Source organism: Dipodomys spectabilis, unplaced genomic scaffold, assembly GCF_019054845.1.
Source record: "Dipodomys spectabilis isolate Male_0828 unplaced genomic scaffold, ASM1905484v1 ptg000158l, whole genome shotgun sequence".
In the NCBI taxonomy this organism is placed as follows: Eukaryota; Metazoa; Chordata; class Mammalia; order Rodentia; family Heteromyidae; genus Dipodomys; species Dipodomys spectabilis.
In genome coordinates, this window is record NW_024870835.1 from 3,021,199 (window position 1) to 3,045,277 (window position 24,079).

General features: G+C 35.4%; 1 protein-coding gene across 3 annotated transcripts in view; it reads right to left on the reverse strand.

Moving 5' to 3' along the window:
* Window positions 1-24,079, reverse strand: part of Focad (focadhesin) — a 264,104-nt gene that overhangs the window by 120,978 nt on the left and 119,047 nt on the right. For all 3 annotated transcript variants that reach the window (XM_042692885.1, XM_042692886.1, XM_042692887.1), the window contains 4 exons: window positions 18,756-18,860; window positions 18,283-18,384; window positions 17,632-17,762; window positions 15,219-15,345 (listed from right to left, as the gene is read on the reverse strand). In XM_042692885.1, coding sequence (XP_042548819.1) covers window positions 15,219-15,345; window positions 17,632-17,762; window positions 18,283-18,384; window positions 18,756-18,860 — 465 coding nt within the window. The remainder of the gene's footprint in view (window positions 1-15,218; window positions 15,346-17,631; window positions 17,763-18,282; window positions 18,385-18,755; window positions 18,861-24,079) is intronic.

Sequence of the window (24,079 nt, forward strand, 5' to 3'; positions counted from 1 at the left end):
TCTATTGCAAAGCATAATAAAAAGCAAAATAAAAAATTAGGGTTTCTTGTATTTTCTTATTTATTTCAATGCATCATAAAGTTTATCTTCAGGTAGCTAACCAAATCATCAATATTGCCTATTTAGGCTACCATTTTGACAGGACTCTCTCACCACAGTAACACAACTGAAAGAAACCTATGAAATAGCCAGCTATGTTTCCCAAAACAACATCAAGTCATATGAAAAATTGATAACCCATAGAGAAGAGTGGATAGGCAAAGAAAGAGTCCCATATAATGTGTGTAGAAGAAATTTTTGTATTAATTGTGCACGGTTAGACCAACAACTCCATTTCTAAGAACTAATCCAGTCAAAATACTGAAACTTGATCACTGGGCTGGGAAGGTGGCTCAGTGGTAGAGCACTTGCCTTGCATGCATGAGGCCCTGGGTTTGATTCCTCAGCACGACATAAACAGGAAAAAAAGCCGGAAGTGACACTGTGGCTCAAATGGTAGAGCACTAGCCTTGTGCTGAAGAGCTGAGGGACAGCGCCCAGGCCCAGAGTTCAGGTCCCACCGGACCCCTCCCCCCAAAAAATAAATAAATAAAAATAAATAAAACAATCACTGCAGTGCTGTAAATGATAGAGAAAAAACTGGAAAGAATGAAATAAAATATCCATTGATCACGGACGAGTGAAAGGACAATGCATGCAACGTGCAATGGCAAATCATGTAGTCATTAAAATATCCAGGAAAAGCTGTAAAAAGTGTAGTAAGAGAAAATCTATGTTTATATTAAATGTGCTCAGACAACAAAATTCCATATGTCATATAACTCATTACATAAAAGTCCAGAATAGGCAAATCCATAGACAGAAGTAATTGCCAGGAATTGCAGGAAAGAGGGAATTGAGTGTGATTATTAATGGGCAGAAGGTTTCTTTGGGGGCAGTGTTATTAGTTCCATGTGGATGCTATAACAAACTACCAAAAAATTTGTTGCTTTCTAAAAAATCACAAATTTGTTCTCTTGCAGTTCTAGAGGGCAGAAGCCTGAAACAAGTTCTACAGAATATGGTTTATGGTTCTCTGGAGTTTCTAGAGGAGTATCCACTTTCATGATTGTAGCCTTTGGAAGCTGTGTGCATTAATTAATTAGCTCATGATGCTTACTCACATCCATCACCCTCCCTCCTGTTTCTGCTGTCATATCAACTTCTTCCTCCCTGACAGTCAATTCTTCCTCCTTCTCACGTAAGGACATTTTGATTACATTTAATCACCCAGATGATTTAGGATAATCTGCCTATTTTGAGATTATTAATTTAATTACAACTTCATAGTCTCCTTTGCCACATAGGGTAATATTTATCGTTTCCTCAGATTAAGACCTCAGATATTTTTAGGGGCCATTATGCAGGTAACTGCAGAAAAGATGGAGACATTCTAGTTGATAGTGGTGATCAACGCACACCTTTGTGGATATACTGGAAAATTCTGAATTGTATTCTTTGAAAGTATGAGCTATATGATAGTAAATTTATCTCAATAGATTAGTTTTTAAGATATAACTATCAGGGCCAGGCTCTGGTGGCTCAGACTTGTAATCCCAGGAGGATAAGGTTTGTTTCAGATTAGGCAGAAAAGTCCATCAGACTCTTATCACCAATTAACCACTAAAAAGCCAGAAGTGGAGCTGTGGTTCAAGTGATAGAGCATTAGTCTTGAGTAAAAAAAAAAAAAAAACTCAGGGATAGCTCTTAGGTCCTGAGTTCAAGTCTCAGGACTGCATACATAAATACACACACATACACACGTACATGTGCACACATGTACATGCGCGCACACACAACATAGGAAACAACATAGGAAACATTATTACAAGCTCATAAACAACTAAAAAATGAATAATTTATGTGCATTTGTACTTTAACAAAACAAAGAAATAAAATCCACAAACTCAAGTTAATGGACCTTCAGGTCAAACTTAACAATCCATATCTGTAACCAGTACAGATAATAAAATGATGTACTTATATATTATAAATTCATTTACATGCAATCGCTGCAATGGCTAACAAAGATGCATTGTGGGAAAACCCATCCCTATCATCCTTCAGGATACCTAAATGCTGTAGGTAATCCATGACCCTCTGATGCAAGTACAAAGAAGGAAAACACATGTACTATAAAAACATTAAGGGCTGGGAAGGTGGCTCATTGGTAAAATGCTTGCCTTGCATACATGAGGTACTACATAAGCAGAAAAAAACAGAAGTGGCGCTGTGGTAGAGCACTAGCCTTGAGCTTAAGAGCTGAGGGACAGCACCCAGGCCCAGAGTTCAGGCCCATGACCAAAAAAAAAAAAAAAAAAAATTAATGAAGTTCAATTTTTCTCTTTTTAAAAGGTAAGAAATATCATAATATTTTCCCATGCTTAATAGGCAAGCTAATACATAAACCACTAGCTTTTGATAAAGATCGCAGTCTTCACTACCAAACATCCAAGACACTGGAGATTTCATCAATAAGAGTTTATGCTGCCTCTCTAGAGCTTGTGATTCTATAGCTACATTACCTTTTCAAGGTCCTACTCTATGCAATAAAAATTCATTGCTACCCTTTTTTTCTATTAACTCCATAACTTGAAATAAAGTTGTTGATATAAGCAAATAAAAAAGAAGAAAATAAAATCAAATTGAAATTACAAGTATAACAGAAATGAAGCAGGGTCAATGGAATCTTTTTGTGTGGCTTGTAATTCTACCACTACAGATCAAAGCTATATGACCCTGTCAGTTGTTTATTCAAGTAAATTGCTCAAATGACAATTTACATAAACAGAGGCATACAGCAAAAAGAATAGCGTCCTAGAGAACATTTTAATCAGTGATGAATTTAGAACCTAAAATATAATACAACCCAGAATGCTATTATAAGATTTTTAATGAGCCAAAAGTAAAAGGAATTGAGGGGAAAAAAAAAAAAAACACCAGAAAACAAGCCTGAAAATAACTAACAACACCTAGTATACACTCAAAATCTCAACATTAAAAACAACTAGCTCTAGGATGGTATCAGTTCACAGACTCTACAAAATTCTTTTCTGTTAACTATGAAAAGCCTTTCAAACTTATAAATAAGTAACTTTAAAAGAAGATGTATATTTTACTTTCTTTAAATCTACAACTGGATTTGTATACCTTATTGAAGCAGGCTCAGAAACTCTGTAATATGAAGACTAATTAATGTCTTAGGGTTAAGTTCCTTTCACTAATTACAACAACTGTGATTTTAGGCATCTAATCAAGGTCGAGTTCAATCTGGAGTAAGTAGTGTTTATAGAAACAAGTCTGATGATACTTTATCTAGGAAGAGAAGTAGTGATATACTACTTTTGGACCTGAAAAGGCAGGATTGCTCTGTTGCTTGAGAGCCTATGCTGAATAAAATATTTTAAAAAATAAACCTATTCATTTTTTAGAAGATACCAATCTCAAATACATTCAAAACAGTAATGCCACTTACTGCACTGCTCTCTGACAGTGACTGCCTCTCTGTATCCCATGTCTTCATTTACTGCCCACCCCCCAACTCAAAGAAAAACCTACTCTGGGTATAAGTTTAAACCAATATATTTTATTCAGTAGAATAGCAGAATAGTACACAATTAACATCGTTTTAGTCATGTCATTATTTCCAGCTCAGTGGCATTTATTCAGATGAGCACAATTTGCAGCCACTGAGCCCAACTCCTCTGATGTTAACTGGCATCATTAAAACCCTCCCAGGGTCCTATTCCTTTGATCTTTTAAATAATGCCTTGGGTTTGTGACTGAGAGCCGGAAACTCACGGCTGGACACCCTCAACAGCATTCATGTTGGGTCACAGACTGCTCACGTCAGCTAATAATCCTCAGAGACCATGATTCCAATTCAAAAGAGAAATTTTTCTCCATCTTAAAATTCTTTAAACAAAAACAAATTAAAAAGTAGATTAAAATAACATACAGAGGACAAACATACAGGAGACTCTAAATGTTCTAACTTCAAAAGCTGAGGTTAAAAAATTTTAAGAATAAAGTGTCCATAAAGATGGTAACAAACCCCAAATGGTAAATGGCAGATGGCAGAAGATATAGAAAGACAGAAACAAAATTACAAAGTGATAAAACTTCAAAACTTCAATTTAAAATTTTCCAACTTGTATGTTTTGATAGAGCACTCAATTATCCCATTATCACCAAATACTTGCCTTAAAAAACTAAAACAACCAATTAAATAGTAGTGAAAAGCAAATTTTTTTCTATTAAAAAGAACACACCAATATTTTTATTTCTCCAAACATTTCATACATAGCTTCTGTGTGTTGAATAGTACCAATTATACAAATGTAATACAATCCATTAAAATTTTATTTCAAAGATGAAAAAACATACTTAAAAATCTATTTGCCAGGAGACAAAGTGAATGTTATAATACCCAAAAACGCTTAATAAAAGGCAAGTTCCTGCTGTCCTTTTAAAGTTAAAAATAAGGACAAACTACAACTTTGGATTGCAAAGAGTCATTGTATAGCATATAAAAGGCTCAGCATGGAAATAGACTCAACAAATGTACAAAAAGAGTTTTCATGTCCAGGAAGAACTAAAGGCATCAAAAAAATAGGCCCCCGACTACAAATAACAGAGCCCAGTTCTAAAAGACCAGCAGATTCATTCTCTAATGCATAGCAAATTAAATTTAATCAACTCCTGTGCAAGGTTAGGCAGGCATTCCACCTTTAAAAGTCTCCACAAACAAAACCATAAAAACAACAAAAGCGGTTGCAGAGTGTAATAAATATCAAATCCACAGTAGGTGACAGAAGCCTTACTGTAAACAGCTGAAAAAAATCTGACACTAAACAATGGATCACATTTCCATGCTGAATTATATTTATCACACTAAAAAATGCTTACACAAAATGCAGAATTTCCATGGACCATTTTTATACCATCTTAACTCCCTAAAGCCTTCCAAACCTCCTGGGTCCCATTGAAAATTGCTCCCACCCCAACAGTGTCCCAAAACATACCCTAGACAAAGGTTTAGAATGATGGGAGAGGACAAAGACAACTACCTTCCACCATAATTTTAGAAAATAAATAAATAAAAGAGGATAGAACAGCCAAAACATAACCTTGGCACAGGGTATTTCCGGGGAAATCACTGCTGTGACAAATGGCCTGAAATGAACTCTTCCAGCGGTCAAGAATCCCCAGGAAAGGCCCCTCCTCTACTTATCTATTGCTCAATTGTACAATACTCTGCTTTGAAAATATAACACCCTCATAGAGCTAGGCAAGATGAAAGAGCTTTTCTGCACAATTTTGCAATGCCTATTAATTTTTTGCTACAACAGACTCACAACTGATTAAGAAAACACAGAGCTAGCCCTGCCAAACACTCTCATTTTAAAAGCTTTAAGAGAGAAAATGTTAACCATGAAGAAGCCTTCTTTTTAAATACAAATGCAGTGATTTTCATTTCTGCACAGACTATAAGCTGTTTCTCCTCTAACTCTGAGCAATTTATTTAAACCAAGAGCTATCCTCTACCTTGGAAATATCAGTAGTGGTGTTACTTGATTACTGTGCAGTTACAGAATTATCTTTCAGAAATATTATGACTCATTCATCGCCACTCAGAGCACCCACAGAGAATCAATGACTGAAGGAGAGAGCTTAAACTGTTCTCAAAGTATTCTCACACTTCATCAAAACTGATAAAGCAACATTATAGAGTAGGAAGAACACAAACGATAGTCCAACAAGGAAGTATTCAAATCTCCATGTTACCACATATTCCCACGGTTAAACTTTCAAACATCAGTAAATATTATCTATATGTCAAAGTTGTTATGAATTTTAACATAGAACATAATGTACCAAATGACAAACATAGTAAAACATGCCAAAGAAAGTAGATTTTACAGTTCTGTTGAAGTGTAATGACATAATATAAAATGTAAAGATCGTTGATGAAATGTGACCAGTGACACACAGATATAATTTCCAAGGAAATATGAGGAAAGATGCCCTTCTGAATTTTATAGTAACTACAGGGATCGAATTATTTTCACCAAAAAACAACGTTTTTCCACTAATATATCCAAAATATTACATTTTGATATATAATCAATTTTTAACATTTTGTCAATGACACATAGTCATGTGTTTCTTCAGAGCAGAAATACATTCCAAGACATGTGATTAGGCAGTATTGTCATTTTGCAAATATCAGTATGCTTACAGAAATTAAGACAGAATTATATGACTAGACAATATAAATCTTGTAGGAACATGGTTACATACTCCATTGTTGACTAGAAACATGGCTATACTGTACATACTGCACTTTACACATACAATGCATGATTCAAGTAATCACTTAGACATGTAGACAGTTTCTATGTTTTAGGTAGTACAAATGGAAGCAGTGCCTAAAAAAAGTTCCTCATAGTCCTTGCCAGTCTATCTCCTACCCTCACTCCTGATTAACTACTCTGATTTATGTCCCGATAAATCAGATTTGCCTATTCTCAAATTCAATAAAATAGAAACCATTAATATGGGCAGACTTTTCTTTAACTACCTTCTTTCACTGAGCATGTTTTCAAGTATCTTCCATGCGTATTTAAATAGCAGTGACCTGTTCCTATTTCTTGCAAAATAGTATTCCATAGTATAAATAAACAAGTTGTTTACTTCTTGACCAGCTAATGGATGTTTGCATCACTTTCAAATATGCTGACATTAATAGCACCAATATTCTTATGTAAGTCTTTCTGTTTTATGGGTGTTTTGCTTGACTTACTAAAAGTACAATTGTGAGATCAAAGATAGGTTCATGATCATCTTTCTATAACAAATGTCCAAATACTTCACAGCAGTTGTTTCATTTTACATTCTTGGCAACAGTATGAAACATCCAGTTACTCCCTATCTTCTCAAATATTTGGTATTGTCAATCTTTTTAGTTTCAGTAATTCCGGTGGTATACACATTTCTCAAGAACCAATAGTGTTACAGAGTTTCTTATGTTTGCTGTCTACTCATGTAACTTTTTATCTTTTTAAAAATCAGTTAATAAGATGAAAGAGTTGCTAACAAAGACAAACTGAGAAGACATATAAAATTATTTGTAATGCTGAAATAGGGATATAATTCTAAGGACTACCAGGGTCAGGTAGTAGATGATGTAAATCTAAAATCTAAGAGAACTGTAGCAATTAAAGTACACACACACACACACACACACACACACACACACACACACACACACACTCATGCATGCATATATAAATCCATATATCCAGACAGCTTTGCCAAGCCTGGCTCAAATTTTCTGCATTTTTAATTTTAGGGTTAAAGCTTTATGAGCTCTACCTAGGGAAATCTTTACCTAATGCTTGCTTTGGCACTAGACAGGGATGAGAGAGAGGTAAGCACCTCCTGTTTTCTTTTTACCCCTGCTCTCTTCACCAATTCTGCTCACCAGAATGAAGATAAAACCTGTCTATTTGAACATCTTTTGAAAAAGGCAACAGTCTTTATGATATAAATAGGACCCATTCACACAATTTCTATATCGCTAAAGCAGAATACAGTAACAACCTTATTGAGAAAAATTATGTTAAAAAAGCTGGTATATGAATTGAAATAAGAACCCTGGGAAACAGATGACTTTCAAAAAAGAATACTTTCAAGATATCCATAATAACATATATAAAAATAAAATCAAAAACTATATAATTCTTACAACTTTTAAGATCTCTAATGAGATCAGAGACAAATACATATGTTTGCTGGTATCTACATTTTTTTTTCTTTTTTGTCAGTCATGGGGCTTGAACTTTGGGCTTAGGAGCTGTCCCTGAGCTCTTCAGCTCAAGGCTAGCAATCTACCACTTAAGCCACAGAGCCACTTCCGGTTTTCAAGGTGGCTAATTCGAGATAAGAGTCTAACAGACTTTCCTGCTTGGGCTGCTTGATCTGCTCCTCAGATCTCAGCCTCCTGAGTAGCTAGGATTACAGGTGTGAAACACGGGCACCCCGCTTCTCTAATTCTTTAAATTCCAAAATTTAAGCTTGAATGGGTCAAAATTTTCTGAAGCAAAAAAAAATAAAATAAAAATAAATAAAGTCAGTTTAGACCACTCCTTTCCTTAGTAATAGTTTAGAATATTTGGATATTTAAGATTTTGGAATTCTGTTAACAAGCCGAATGGCATCCCAGAAATCATATCTTAAACTCAGTATAACTAACACAAATGAACTCTTCTTACTATTAACAAATAATACTTCCAGAAGCCTGGATACCAGTTGCTACATTTTCTACCTCTTTTTATTGGATAATATGGAAAGTTACTAGAAAATAGGTAGTTAATAAGATCAGAAAATATCTTTTGCCTGGCTATACTGGTTCATACCTATAATCCTAGCTAATTCAGAGGTGGAGTTTGGGAGGAGGACTGTAGTTCAGGTAAAAAGTTAGCAAGGCTGATCGCAACAAATAAGGTGGATATGGTTGATCATACATATAATCCTAGTTATGCTTGAGGATAGTGTCCCAAGAGTACCTTCAGCAAAAAATGTGAGCCCATTTCCGAAAAGAAATAAAACAAAAAAAGGACTGGAAATAAAGCACAGAGATTAACCCTAACTACAAATCCCATTACTGCTGAGCAAGCAAAAAAATTAAAAAAAACTTTAAAATTCCAAAATATTTAGAGTAAGAAAATCATCCAAAAGAAAGGAATTCTTTCATACATGAAATTACTTCTTAGACTGCTAATTTTAAAGAAAGAAAAATGGGAACTCATTTTAAAAACCAATAAAACTTGACTACTTGAGATATCTTCACTCTGTGCAAAGTAATTAAACCATTATAATTTTTAGAAACATTAAAAATAGGTCTAGAAAATGTAAAAAAAAGAAAATTGAAACTTTTTAAAATGCATTTATATATAAAGAATGAAAATGAATATGGAAAAATGAGAAACTGATGAGGTTTACTAACTATTTTTATTATACAAATAATATGATGCTATAACAAACTGACAGCCAGGAGCAGGAGGCTCACACCTGTAATGCTAGCTACTCAGGAAGGTGAGATTGGATCTGAGGGTCATAGTTAAAAGCCAGACCAGACAAGAAAGTTCATGACACTCTTATGATCTCCAATTAACCAATAAAAAGCCTGAAGTGGAGCTCAAGCAAGAAAGATAAAGGGCTCCTGAGTGCAAGGTGCAAGCCCCAGGACAGACAGACACACACACACACACACACACACACACACACACACACACACACACACAAACAGTAATAAGTATGGGTGAGGATGTGGAGAAATTTAAATCTTCCTACATTATTGCTCCAATAGTCACTTTGGTAAGTTCTTTTTACAAATTCTTCAAATAATGAAATTTTAGAGTCACCATATAATCCAAAAAATTCTAGCTCTATGACTGTATCTTCAAAATAAAAGGGCATCTGCACAAAACCTGAACACAAATTCCTAACATTGTTGTTCAAAATGGCAAAAACATGGGCTGGGAAGGTGGTTCAGTGGTAGAACGCTTGCCTTGCATGCTTGAGGCCCTGGGTTTGATTCCTCAGCACCACATAAGAAAAAAAAAAAAAAAAGCCAGAAGTGGCGCTGTGGCTCAAGTGGTAGAGCGCAAGCCTTGAGCTGAAGAGCTGAGGGACAACGCCCAGGCCCAGAGTTCAGGCCCCACGACCGGACCAAAAAAAAAAAAAAAAAAAATTACAAAATGGCAAAAACAGAAGCACTCCAAATGGCCATCAATTGATAAATGATTAGATACTATTCAACTGTGAAAGAAATTGACATATGTTATAACATGCGTGGGATGGGCCATAAAATTGTCAAGTTAAAGAAGGCAGTCACAAGAAATGGTAACCCATGTTTTTCATATATTGGTTCACATGAAGTTTCCAGAACTCATGTTTTTGAGAGAGAACATCTCTATGTAGTGGTGGCTGCATGATGATGTGAATAGACTGTAAAACATGCAACTGTGAGCATTAAAAGGAAGGCTTGTATATATGTGAATTCTGACTCAGTGTAGCTGCTATTTTACAGAGAAAATATTCCTTCTCAAAGCCATTACTCTGTATTAAGTCAGAGAGACCTAAGAAAAGTAGGCAAATGGGGTAGGGTGGGACAAAAAGTGAAGAGAATGCTGGATGGAAAAGATAAGGAACACAGAATACAGCGTATTTATTACTTTCCTTTGAAAATGACAACCCCTTGGCTTAAAGACAAATGAAATTACTTTCTTTCAATGCCCACATTTTTCAAAGGAAGGAAGCCTGGGAGAAACAAAAAATCAGGAGACTCAAGAGTCTTGGATCATTTTGTGAGTCATATGACTTCAGGAAACTTACTGAATGCCAGAGCCTCTATTTCTTCACTAGGAAACAAAATCTTGCCATCCCTGTATCAGTGAATGGCAAAATTTGTGCCAAATACCCTTGAAACACTAGTTGTTTTTGTTTTTTTTAAAGAAAGTCATTTAGCCTTAAAAGAAACTGATGAAGTCTAAAACAACATGGCAATAACATTAAAGAAAGAATAAATTTCTGTCTTCTACTTCCAAACTTCTAAACTACATTCTCATGTTCATGGTCAATCAGGATATCTAGATACTTCTGTGATTTTTGAGCAAAGAAGCACCAAAAGCATTTATATTAGAAAAAAATCTGTATTGTGACATGCCTAGGCATTAGGTAGAAGAGAACTTTTTAAATGATTCTTATTGATGATCATGTTAATGAGTAAGCAGTAACTATAAACTTAATCTGCCTTCATTAAAGATAACTAAGTCTCAGGATTATGACTTTCAAATCTAAGAGTTAATTATCAACTTTAAGGGGGAAAAAAGCACTATCTTCTATACAAAGGCAAGTTTGGGAAAGTCATGCAAATTCAATTGCGAATGATTTTCTAACTGATGTATTCTCTAAAAGCTGAGTTAATTCAGTTTTATTCTTTTATCCTTATTGATTGATGTCATTGTTTTAGGCTATTTTCTGTATTCCTAATTATATTTGATAGTCAAGGGTCTGAAAAGTAATAGAAAAATCTCTACATGATGCTAGGAAATGGGTTTATGACTACACTGAATATTTTTTAGTTAATCTGGCAGCCATATCAATGCTTAACACATGATATCAATTAGAAGACACAAGACATGGCCTCACAGAACACGTAATGACTCCTGAGGACAGCATTCAGGCCCCAAAACCAAAAGATTAGTCCCAGACTACTGAATGTACCTGGCAAGAGCTGCTAACTTGAATGAATTTTACAACTTTAACATACGTCACAGGATATGACAGCAGCAATGTCACAAATATGAAAACAAACATGTGTGTGTGTGTGCAGGCACACGCACATACAACTTGGAAAGCCTTAAATAAAACAGAGACACAAAGTCTCAAAATTTTCATCAAAAAGAAATGTGCTATTTCTACTTAGGTAGATGAACTTAAAGCTATCCACCAACAAAAATTAGAAGAGATCATTTTTGTTGCCAAAACAAATAGCAAAGTAGATTCAATACATATCACAATTCAGGACATGTGTAGTATCTAGTTTTTAAATAATATGGTACAGCTAGGTATGGTGGTACACACTGGCAATCATAGCTACTCTGGAGGCAAAAATCAGAAAGATTGTAGTTTAAGGCTCCCCAGAGCATAAAAGGTTTGTGAAATCTCCATTTCAATAAGCAAGCCAGGCACGATGGTATCTATGTACACATCACATGAGCTACAAAAGAAGCATGAGTAACATAATTATGTTCTAAATGAAGAAAGGAAAGAGAACACAAGACCTTACCTAAAAAATAACTAAAGCAAAAGAAATAACAGGATTATGGCTCCAGAAGAAAAGATCCTTGCCATCAGTATGAGGCCTTGAAACTTCAGGAAACTTCAAACTGCAGTAGAGATAAGTGGGGAGGGGAGGAAACTTAAACAGAGGAGAGGTCCAACAGAGAAGGAGAAGAGGGAGAATATGGTGGAAGCATTTTACATATATGAATATAATTTAGAAGAATGAAGACTGCTGAAACTGTTTCAGGAAGTAGGAGAATGGATGAAGGAGATGAAAGGGTGAGTTTGATAGGGATACTTTGTATGCATTAATTAAAAAAAGACACTGAGCCACCTGGTGGCAAACGCCTGTAATCCTAGCTACTGAGGAGGCTGAGATCTGAGGATTGTGGTTCAAAGCCAGCCCGGACAGGAAAGTCCATGTGACTCTTATCTCCAACTAACTACCAGAAAGCTGGAAGTGGTGCTGTGGCTCAAGTGGTAGAACGCTAGCCTTGAGCTGAAGAGCTCAGGGACAATGCCCAGGCCCAGAGTTCAAGCCCCATGACCGACAAAAAAAAAAAAAAAGACACTGAAACTCCTTGTACAACTAATACATGCTAATAAAATACCTTGTAAAAAACACAGATTAAGTAAGATTGGCCACTGGTGGCTCATACCTTTAATCCTAGCTACTCAAGAAGCTGAGATCTGAGAATAGCAGTTCAAAGCCATCCTGGGCAGGAAAGTCTATGAGACTCTTATCTCCAATAAACCACTAGAAAGCTGGAAGTGGAGCTATGACTCAAGTGGTAGAGTGCTCGCCTTGAGCTGAAGAGCTGAGGGACAGTGCCCAGGCCCAGAGTTTAAGCCCCATAAGCAACAACAACAACAAAAAAAGTAAGGATAAGAAAATATTCTTCCAAATAAAGTTCCCTGACTAGTGGTATTGCTCTATTATTTATTATTGGCCATCTTGTTATAAAGAGGATTTGTAAGAGAGCTAATGGCTATTGCTAGGTAGATAAGTCATATTTCATACACAATGTATCACTTGAGTTTTCTTAAAAGGATGTTTTGATGAAAATATAATATGAATTTGGATTTCATAATGTTAGTGGGGGGACAGGGGAAGACTCAAGGGGAAGAGATTTGCATTTATCCAAGCAAAGAAGTAGTATAGAGGCACCAAACAAGAGGTAAGCTTCATGAGATATCTAGACATGAAGCCTCAATTTCTAGAAGACAGAAGTATTAGAAGCTTGTTGCAAAATAAGTCTCAGAATTCTTTTTTAGGAAGGTAGTATAATTGTTAGAATAACACTTACCAATTGAAGCAATAAGAAACATGTCCTTGGCTAGGAACAGAGTTCCCCTGCTCAAATTGTCTTGTACTGTGAACTTGGAGCAACTTGTCCAACTACCAGTACCCAATTTCTGAACAGCAATGCCATTGCCAGCTCTGAACACCAAAAGAACATGACTTTCTTCTCTTGTCAAGTTTCTGAGTATCTAACTTGTCTATTATCTTCAATTGTTAAATATATATTCCACAGTTACAGAGGGACACACAGAAGCATTTAGCACAGGAAACTGAGCATATATATATACAACTTATATTACTGGTCGTTCTTTAATTATCATCATTATCAATCATACTTAGTCATAACTTTAAGGTAAAGGAATTCTACCTGCTCTTGATTGGTGGTAGTTATATTGCACAAAATTAAGAAGAGTGAGAGGAGAGGTAGATAGTGGGATGGGTGAGAATGCTGAAAAGGGTGAGATTGATCAAGATATAGAGTATTCACAAAATAAGGAAAGGGTGAAACCGATGAAGGGATGAGACAGATCAATATAAACTGGATTCATAAATTGCTTTGTTACATGGCACCTCCTTTATACAACTACTAAAGATAACAAATTCAAAGAATTCCACCTACTCTCATTTACTTAGAAACTATAGTATCTGGGCTGAGAAGGTGGCTCAGTGGTAGAGCGCTTGCTTTGCATGCTTGAGGCCCTGGGTTCAATTCCTCGGCACCACATAAGTAAAAAAAAAAAAAAAGCCGGAAGTAGCACTGTGGCTCAAGTGGTAGAGAGCTAGCCTTGAGCTGAAGAGCTGAGGGACAGCTCCCAGGCCCAGAGTTTACGCCCACGACTGGACCCCCCTCCAACCCCCCAAAAAAAGAAAGAAACTAGTATCTGCCAGGGGCCGGTGGCTCTCATCTCTAATCCTAGCTACTCAGGAGGCTGAGATCTGAGGATCACAGTTCAAAATCACCCTGGTCAGGAAAGTCCATGAGACTCTGATCTCCAATAAACCACTACAAAACCAGAAGTGGCACCGTGGCTCAAGTGGTAGAGTGCTCACCTTGAGCTGAAGAGCGCGGGGACAGCGCCCAGGCCCAGAGTTCAAGCCCCAGGACAAAAAAACAAACAAACTATAGTATCTATGTTCACTATGTCAAAAACTGTGGTTAAGTCAATGAATGAACTTTGATGTGATACTCATACTTCTTCAAAACATAAAGATTCTTTCTGCTATACTATAAATCTGGGAATAACCTAAGTTCAAAATATTTCAAACAAATTTTAAAATTTATTCTACCAAATGTAATCATTAGGATGGAATCCTAATAAATGATCATCATTATTACAGGCTTAATCTTTTTTCTTCTTCTTTTTTTTTTTTTTTTTTTTGCAGGGTTTGGGGCTTGAACTCAGGGTATGGGTGCTGTCCTTGAGCGTCTTTTGCTCAAGGCTAGTGCTCTACCACTTGAGCCACAGCATCACTCAAGCCCTTTCTGAGTAGTTCACTAGAGATAAGAGTCTGGTGAACTTTCCTGCCCAAAGCTGGCTTCAAATCATGATCCTCAGATCTCAGCCTCCTCAGTATCTAGGATTATAGGCATGAACCACCAGCACCCAGCTACAGGCTTAATATTTAAGCCAATAACTTTTGCTGACTATCAATGTACCATGGGCCAAGCCAATTTCCTCATCTCACCTGATTCTTAAGGCTCTTTATTCACAAAATTAGGAAGTAATTATGCTCAAGTTCTATAAATATGATTTCCCTTTTTATCTTAATAAAAATAAATAAGAACAAGGAGATATAAAAGGTTTGGTTTTCTTTAGTCTGGAAAAGAATTTCTACATGAACAGATGGTTTAAGACTCCCATCTAGAATAAATTTGTAAAGCAGTTCTCCTCTTCTAAACAAAACTCTTGAGATTTGATATTTAGACTTTTAGTTACCTGAATCTGATCTTACATCATTGGAGACATTGTGCCTTGTAAAATATTTTCTTCAGAGTTTTCCAAAACAATTCAAATATACTTACCTCTGCTTGGCAGAGTGCATGAAGACCTTGCAACACCAAGGCTGCTGGAGTAGCTTGGTCAGGCTTGGTACATTCATTGAGCACCTGAGAAATAGCAGCCAACATGTCTGCACCATGCTGATAAGGCCTACAAGAAATGACAGCTTAAATCAAAATTAGATCCAAACAGATACTATCATTCCCAGATCTTTGCCTGAACAAAAGATATTGTCTGAAACAAAAGTGTTTTTTTTTTCTTTTTTCCAGTTGTGGGGCTTGAACTCAGGGCCTGGGTATTGTCCCTTGAGCCTCTTTGTACTCAATGCTAGTGCTCTACCACTTTGAGATATAGTACCACTTCTGGATTTTGAGTGGTTATTTGGAGATAAGAGTCTCTTGGGGACTTTTCTGCATAGGCTGGCTTCAGACCATGATCCTTAGATCTCTGCCTCCTAAGTAGCTAGGATTACAGGCATGAGCCTCCAGTGCCCAGCTCCTGGTGCTTTTCTTTACCCTTGTACTACTAAATATCAACGTTCAAATACTATAACAATATGTTTTTCTTTTAAAAAATGTATTATGATCATTTCTGCTATACCTTATTGATCATTTTTATATAGAATTATTGTCCAAAGAAGGAAAACAGCTTTTAACAAATGTTATTCCTCTTAAATCACAAACTGTATTGTCTAAGTTGAGAACAATCAAATGCATAATAGTGGCTTAAAAAAATAGGATCGACATCCTACTGAAATTATCAGTATAGAAAGCTATTTTTTCCGGGTGATTGCTCTGGTATAAGCCACTGATTGAAAGCAAAGATCTGAGATCAGAAGATGACTTACAGTAGAAGTGATACTAAGTGATTACCACAATAACAGTGATAAAAAATAATAATAGAAATTATAACTAACTGAGCACCTACCTCATACTAGGCACCATGTTACATTCATTAATGCAACTTTCCAGAGTACCTTTCACTAAATAGCAACACAGGTCCATCTTTGAATCCTTGTTACCCCAATTATATCATACTTTTCTTCACTAATAAAATGTCAGGTGCTAGTGGCTCATACCTGTAATCCTTACTACTCAGGAGACTGAGATCTGAGGATTGCAGTTTGAAGCCAGCCTGGGCGGGAAAGTCCATGAGTCTCTTATCTCTAATTAACTCCTCAAATACCAGAAGTGGAGCTGTGGCTAAAGTGGTAGAGTACTAGCCTTGAGCAAAAGAGCTCAGGAACAGAGCCCAGGCCCTGAGTTTAAGCCCCATGACCAACAAACAAAATATAATAATAGCAATAACAACAACAACAATAATAATAATAAATGTCAGCTAACCACTCTACCTCTGAATTTTTTTCTCTACTAATACAGTAATAAAATTCAAACTCCTAGATCTTGGGTTATATATGTATAACTTTTTTGTAACTTACACTGAAATTACTTTTGTCATGCAGAGAGACAGAAGCTTAGAAATGAAACAGACCAGTAGGATTAAATTCCTATACATCTGACCCAATATTTGACTTGAAACAGGAATTAAGGATGTGTCAGCATCCAGGCTAACCCAATGAGCAGCTTCAGGAAGCATCATTCACCCTATGGTCAGTGACAGACATGAGACATGCTCCCAGGAATTTTACAGTTCAGCAGCCTAATCAGCATGGGAAACAAATGACTTCAGATGCATCCAATCTATTTCCTCTGTATATATTTTTACTTCACCCAAGCAAGGAAAATAATCCTGGTAAGGTAGAGCTTTACTGTTGTTACTTCAGTCTTATCACCTCTGGCCTATCAATTAATCCATAATTTAGAGCAGCAGAGTCTGCTTCCTACTTTCATGTGTCCCTAAAATCTTTGAGTACATTAGGAAATTCAACATCTTTTCCTTCCTTGTTATATTCCTAGTAATTCCACCCAATGAGTCACAAATAAGGCATTAAAAAAAAATCAGGCAAATAAATGAACAAGATAAAAAGAAAAGAAATCAGGTACAAACCAAGCATAGTGGTACATGTCTATAGTCTCAATACTTGGGAGGCTGAGGAAATTGAGACTTCAAAGCCAGCCTTAGCCATATAGCAAGAACTCTTAAAACTCAGAGGTAGCTGGGAAATAAGACAGTTTAGAAGTGTAATGTTTAGTTTTCAGTGATCTAAAAGCTGAATACAGAAAAATAGAAAACACAACATCCTATATTTTACTGTAATATTAAATTACTACCCATAGAAAGCATATAAACATCTTATAAACTGAAATATAAAACTAGATTGCAAAGGAAACAACATACTTCCTTCTCAAAGTTAATGTCTAACAACTTTAGTCAGCAAACATGAATTGAAAGTAATTTATACTTCCATATGATAAAAGATTAGGTGAGAAAAAAAAATATATCACACTGTACATCCTGAGGAAATAACCACCTTACCTTTGCTTGCATATATCTCTGATGGATGCTGCTTTGGCAATCAGTTTCTCCCACTGGAGCTCCTTGCTCACAGAGAGGGAAGGCATGTCAGACATAGCCATAAAACGCTGCAGTTCAGGATATACACGATCCTAATAACACAATTCCACAAGAAAAGGTGACTTCCCAAATTAGTTGAATAATCCCTGTCCCTTTAAATGCAACATTTTCACTTCCAAATCTCCATTTGCATTGGAAATTACAATATATTTCTGCTAATCAGCAGAGAAGAATACTGTTATGATTACTGAGGATCTTGTTACAAATGCATATACTGTTCACCTCATAAAAGAAGAAAGTGGCTAAATCTCATCCTGACTACAAAGGCTCTAATCACAACCATATTTCTATTACTTGCTCACATAAATGGAGAGATAAATTACAGAAATAAAGAAATAAGATTATTTCAGATTCTCTATTTCTGAGAGTCAATCACAAATAACTGTATTATAGATCAAATACATCAAAATAAATCAAAATCTCAATGCAATCATTGATGCTACTCACTAATAATTCTAAATCAAAGTGCTATCACATATAATTATGTAATTATTTTTCTTCAGTAAAAGGAATATGTTTAATGCTCATATAAACACTTGTCTGTGAGCTTACCTGCTTTTCCCACAAAGATGTCAGCAGGCGCAAAGTGACAGCTCTCAGTTGAGGGGTAGTTCCAAGCAACTGGATTACTCGTAGAATCTGCCCTGTGCATACCTAGAAAAACATTACATTTTTGTTTCATACATGCAAATGAAGACCAATTCAAAGTTTCTAGAAGCATTTTAAACCCCTCATTTTAAAATAATGGAAAGTTGCTGGAATATTATTAATCTTCTCAGAAGATGGGAGATAGCAGGCAATTTGGGAAAGAGATGAGCCAGTTTCAGAGAACAATGAATATAAAAACATGACTATTAAGTGATTTAAAAGAATTCTTAAATATTATAATAATTTCATCTTTAGTTAAATTTCCCTCATGGAAAAATTTAGGCCTGTAAACTTCATAATACCAAATAGAATTTCAATGTACTACTTAGGTTTAATTTTCTTTTTTCTTTCCTAAGTAAATGGGTTAATACACTAACCTTGTGAACACCAAGTGTAGGTAATGTATACAATATGTCACTGTATAGCACAGGTTCCAAAGGTCTTCCTAATTTGAACATTAAAACTGGAATCAGATTTGGCACCTAAGATGAATTTAAAGAGTATTTTATTAGTCTTTGTTCAAAAAAGAAAGAATCTATATGACAGTGTTTTTATATTTCTTTTATTGTAAAGATACTGTACATAGGGGTTACAGTTACATGAGTAAGGTAATGAGTATATTTCCTATTGAGCATTGTTACCTCCTCTTTTGTTTTTCCCCTACCTTCTCTACCCTCCCTGCCTCCCCAACTCCTCCTCCCCCCCCCCCGCTCAAAGTGTAAAGTTCATTTTCAGCATAGTGTCTTGTACATTTCATTGTTACAATGGGGCAATCTGGAAATAACAAAATATGACAATGTCTATTTACCCCTTTTTTCTTCAAAGGAATATGACTGGGTAAATTAGAAGACTTAGCAGTGTCAGCACAGTAAGACACGTGTGAAACCTAAACTACTTGAAAGGTGAGGATATGGATGATGGAGGTTCAAAGCCAGTCCAGGAAAAAAAGTTTCTGAGATACTCCCCCATTTCCAAAAACAGCTGAATAGGATAAATCATGCCTGTCATCTCAGCTAGGTAGAAAATGTAAACAGGAGGACTGAAATCTAGGCTGGACCATGCATAAACATGAGACCATCTTTAAAATAACTAAAGCAAAAAGGGATAGAGTGTGGCACAAGTTCTAGAGGTCCTACCTAGCAAATGTAAAGCTCTGAGTTCAAATCCCCATACTACAAAAAAATATATACCCCTCCCTCCCACATATACATAAAAATGTCAGTTGACTATTTGTTATTAATGGAATTTTATAATGCCATTAATATATTAATATTCCACATCTAACAAATAGTCAGCACTTAAGCTATAAATATATAATAGAAAACTACAAATAGTGAAATATTCAATTAAGGTACTCCAATATAAAGTAATTAAAGTCAGTGTACCACAAATAGGGATAGTGGGTAAAAATTTTCCAGGTCCAGAGTTCTCATTTAAAGCTCTAAGTATAGCATAATAAAATGAGAAAAAATTTATTCATGGATCACAAGATTTAATATTGTCAATCAAAATCCCACCTGTCTTCTTTGGTAAAACTGAAAGAAGTCTCTCAATTTTTACCTATAGATTCCAAATTTTATACATTAAAAACAAAATACTGAAGAACCAGAACAATCTCAAATTGGCAAAAAAAAGTTAATAGACTCAAATTTCTCAAATCTAAATTACCACAAAGCCACAAAAGTCAATGGTTCTGGCATAGGACCAACTCCAACACAGCCCACTACTGAGAACTCTAGAACAGATGGTCCTCTTCTTAGGATTCAATCACAGAAGACTACATGTTGTATATACATGAAATATCCAGAATAGGAAAATCTACCCCGAAAGTATATGGACTAAGTAGTTCCTATGACTTTGGGGGGAAAAAAGGGCATAGGTGAAGAAGAAAAAGGCTGACAGCTATTGCTAATAAATATGGTGTTTTGATTTTTTTTAAATATCCTCAATTGTTGTAGTGAGATGTGTGCATCTCTATATATACTAAAAGTCATTCAGTTATACACTTTGAATAGGTAACTTCAAACCTTAATAAGACTTCCTTTGTGTTTTGTATGTGTGTGTGTGAGAGAGACAGAGACAGAGAGACAGAGAGAGACACAGAGAGAGAGCACGCACGCACACACACACACACACACACACACACACACACACTGGAGAAAGAAGAAAAGCCAGAATGCACATCCAAACTTACTTAAAGAGGGCGAGCTCAAGGATGGTGGCCAGGCTCACTTGAACTCAGGGCTTAGCCACTATCCCTGAGCTTTTTTTTTTCTCTCAAAGCTAGTGTTCTATTATTTAAGCCACAGCTCCACTTCTAGTTGTGTGTGTGTGTGTGTGTGTGTGTGTGTGTGTGTGTGTGTGTGTGTGTGTGTGTGTGTGTGTGTGTGTGTGTGTGTGTGTGTGTGTGTTTAATTGGAGATAAGTGTCTTACAGACTGTACTGCCCAGGCTGGCTTCAAGCCATGATCCTCAGGTCTCAGCCTCCTGAGTAGTAAGGATTAAAGGCAAAAGCCTCTAATTGCTCCAGGCAATAAGACTACTTTTAAAACTTCAATTCAAAATTCTTTACTTAATCTACTACAAGTAGAGCACTCAATAGGTGAAAATAAAGTGCTAAAGATATTATCTTCCATATGTTGTATAACAAAGTTGGTTGTCTAATATTTTAAGTCCTCTATCTGTTCTAATCTTAGAAGGTCTGCTCCTTTTAAGCTAAGAAAACACTGACTTTACTTCAATTTCAAGAAGGAAAAATAGCCCCTTAATTCTAGCACCAAGACAATTACACTGAAAAAATTAATTCATTAATGATTCTAAGCACAATATATCAAAGTGGCATGTGAAACCATGCACAGAATGCTCAATGCCTGACAACAGATACCCAGAATTTATGTTGTTTTGTCATTGAGTACCAGCACTTCATTGGAACAGAATTTCTATCACATTCACCTTGGAGAAATGAAAAGAACAAATTTTTGACTTGGCTTCTTGTTTCTCACTTTAATTAAAAACAAAAGGTTATCTTAGATAGCTTGCACTGGTCTCAATGAATTATCCTCTGTGAGAAGATTTCTACAAAGACACTCTGACATATTGTTAGTTCTGGGAAGGCTATCACTATATTTACTGGCATTTTATAAAACAGTGTATTTAGTCGTGTGCCTTTTAAACAAATGTTTTAATTATATTGTCAAGAGAGAAATAAAGTACTGTATTTATGTCTAAGAGTACAGTTGCTTTCAGAGTCTTGGCTCTAAAGAAGTATGGGTTTCTTTCTTTGGCCAGTTAGGAAATAAAGAAACACTGTGGGAAATCTTCATAGTAAAAAATGTGAAATTGAATATAGTCCTTGAGAAAGAACAGTTCAAATCAAGCCTTGTTTAATGAAAATAAAAAAGAATATACCACTAAGAAAACACTGATATCAATTTCGCTCTTTTGAAATATTTTTACATAAAGTTAAATATCTTCCTAATGAGATAACATATATGTGTATTTACTTACTTGAAATGTTATTATCAGCTTTTGAGTCTCCTGACCTTAAACATTCTACTCTCCAAACAGAAAACAAAACAAACAGAAAAAAAGAACACTGAAGTGTTAATTGAAAATAAGTTGCTAAGTACTGACAACTGACTGTCCTGAGATTCATAAAATTCAGTGCTTTCTCTTCACATTCAGAGTTCAAGCCTTGATAAATGAATTCATTTAGAATCATGACATTGTTACAGGAGATCCCATAAAACTCTCAGCAGATTTCTCAGGAAAAATTTTGTAAATTAGAAGGGAATAAGACAACTGCTCTGGAAAGCAGTGTGGAGGTTCCTTAAAAGACTACACATAGAGCTCCCCTATGACTCCGCAATCCTTCTTCTGGGAATTTACCCAAATGACCACAAACAGGCCACACTAAAGCCACCAGTATGACAATGTTCATTGCAGCATTAATTACCATAGCCTAGATATGGAACCAACCCAAAAGCCCCTCAGTAGATGAATGGATTAAGAAAATGTGGTACATATACACAATGGAATTCTATGCTTCCATCAGAAAGATAACATTGTTCCATTCATAAAGAAATAAAAAGACTTGGAAAAATTATATTAAATGAAGTAAGCCAGACCTAAAGAAAAGCAGGTCATATGATTTTCCTCATTTGTAAGAACTAGAACATGAATATGATATTCTTAACAGGTGATCTCAAAAACCCAAGTGCTTAGTGCAAAGGATTATATATAATGAAGCATATTAACATGAACTCTAAATTATAGAAACAAAGAGGTTCTCATTAGACCCTGTATATACTTCGTTCTTTTTTCTCTATTGTTTTATTCCTTCCTCCATTTCTTTTAGTTTTTGTTCCTCATGTTTTGCATAATAGACAATGCAATATGTGGAAGGAAACGGGAATCACAGAAACAGTAGAAGTAAGAATGATCCACAACAACATTGATATTCACTTGACACTATGTTGGATATGAACATTACAACTTGAGGGGGGATAGAGAGGGGTAAGTGGGCGATAAAAGAGGGCTGGGGTAACAATGATTAAAAACAAATGTACTCATTGCCTTACTTATGTAACTGTAACTCCCCAGCTCATCACCTTCTCAATTAAAAAAAATAAATATAAGTATCAATGAAAAAATAACTACAAATCAAGAAAAACAGATCTGGTAAAACTGTTCTTCAAAAATTAAGGAGAAATAAAATGATTCCCTAAAAATAAAAGCTGATGGAAATTCATTACTATTAGACCTGTCTTACAAGCAATGATAAAAGGAATCCTACCAGTTGAAAAATAAGAACACTGGACAGCACCACAGAAGCACAGAAAATAATTAATAAATACAAAATCCTATAACACTGTAATATGAATTGAATGACATGTCATTCAATTCTAATGCACAAGTTAGAAAACACAAGTATAAATAATTGTAACTTTAAAAATATACAAATGGATGTACATAAAAAACTGTCATTTGTGGCAATAATATAAAGGGAGAAAGAAAAGAGTGATTGATGTTAATGTATAAAAGTTGTCAATTTCAATATCATTATACCTATAATGTTTTGTGTTGAGTATCATGACAACCGTAAGAAAAATAATCATAAAATATACACAAAAGAAAACACAAGGAATTTAGGCATAAACACAAATAATGGAACATAAAAGAAGACAACAATAAAAGAGAAATAAATATCTACCAGAGAAAGAGCAATAAACAAAAAGGCAATTTGAAGTCCTTTCAGACACTAATTTTTCTAAATGTACATGGATTAAAGCTCCCAATGAAAAAACAAAGAGTGATTCAATGAATAAAATAACATCTAAATGAGGCTGAGAAGGTGGCTCAGTGATAGAGCACTTGCCTTGCATGCATGAGGCCCTGGGTTCGATTCCACATAAGCAAAAAGAAAAAAGCTGGAAGTGGCACTGTGGTTCAAGTGGTAGAGTGCTAGCCTTGAGCTGAAGAGCTGAGGGACAGCGCCCAGGCCCAGAGTTCAGGCCCCACGACCAGACCCTCCCCCCCAAAAAAAATCTAAATGTAAAATGTCTACAAAGGATTCATTATATATTGAAGGTTATAAATAGACTGAAAGTTAAAGGATATTCAATCTATAATAGACATTAAGTCAAAACATTTTCATGGATGAAGAGTGACATTAAAGAAGATAACACAATTATAAATATTAT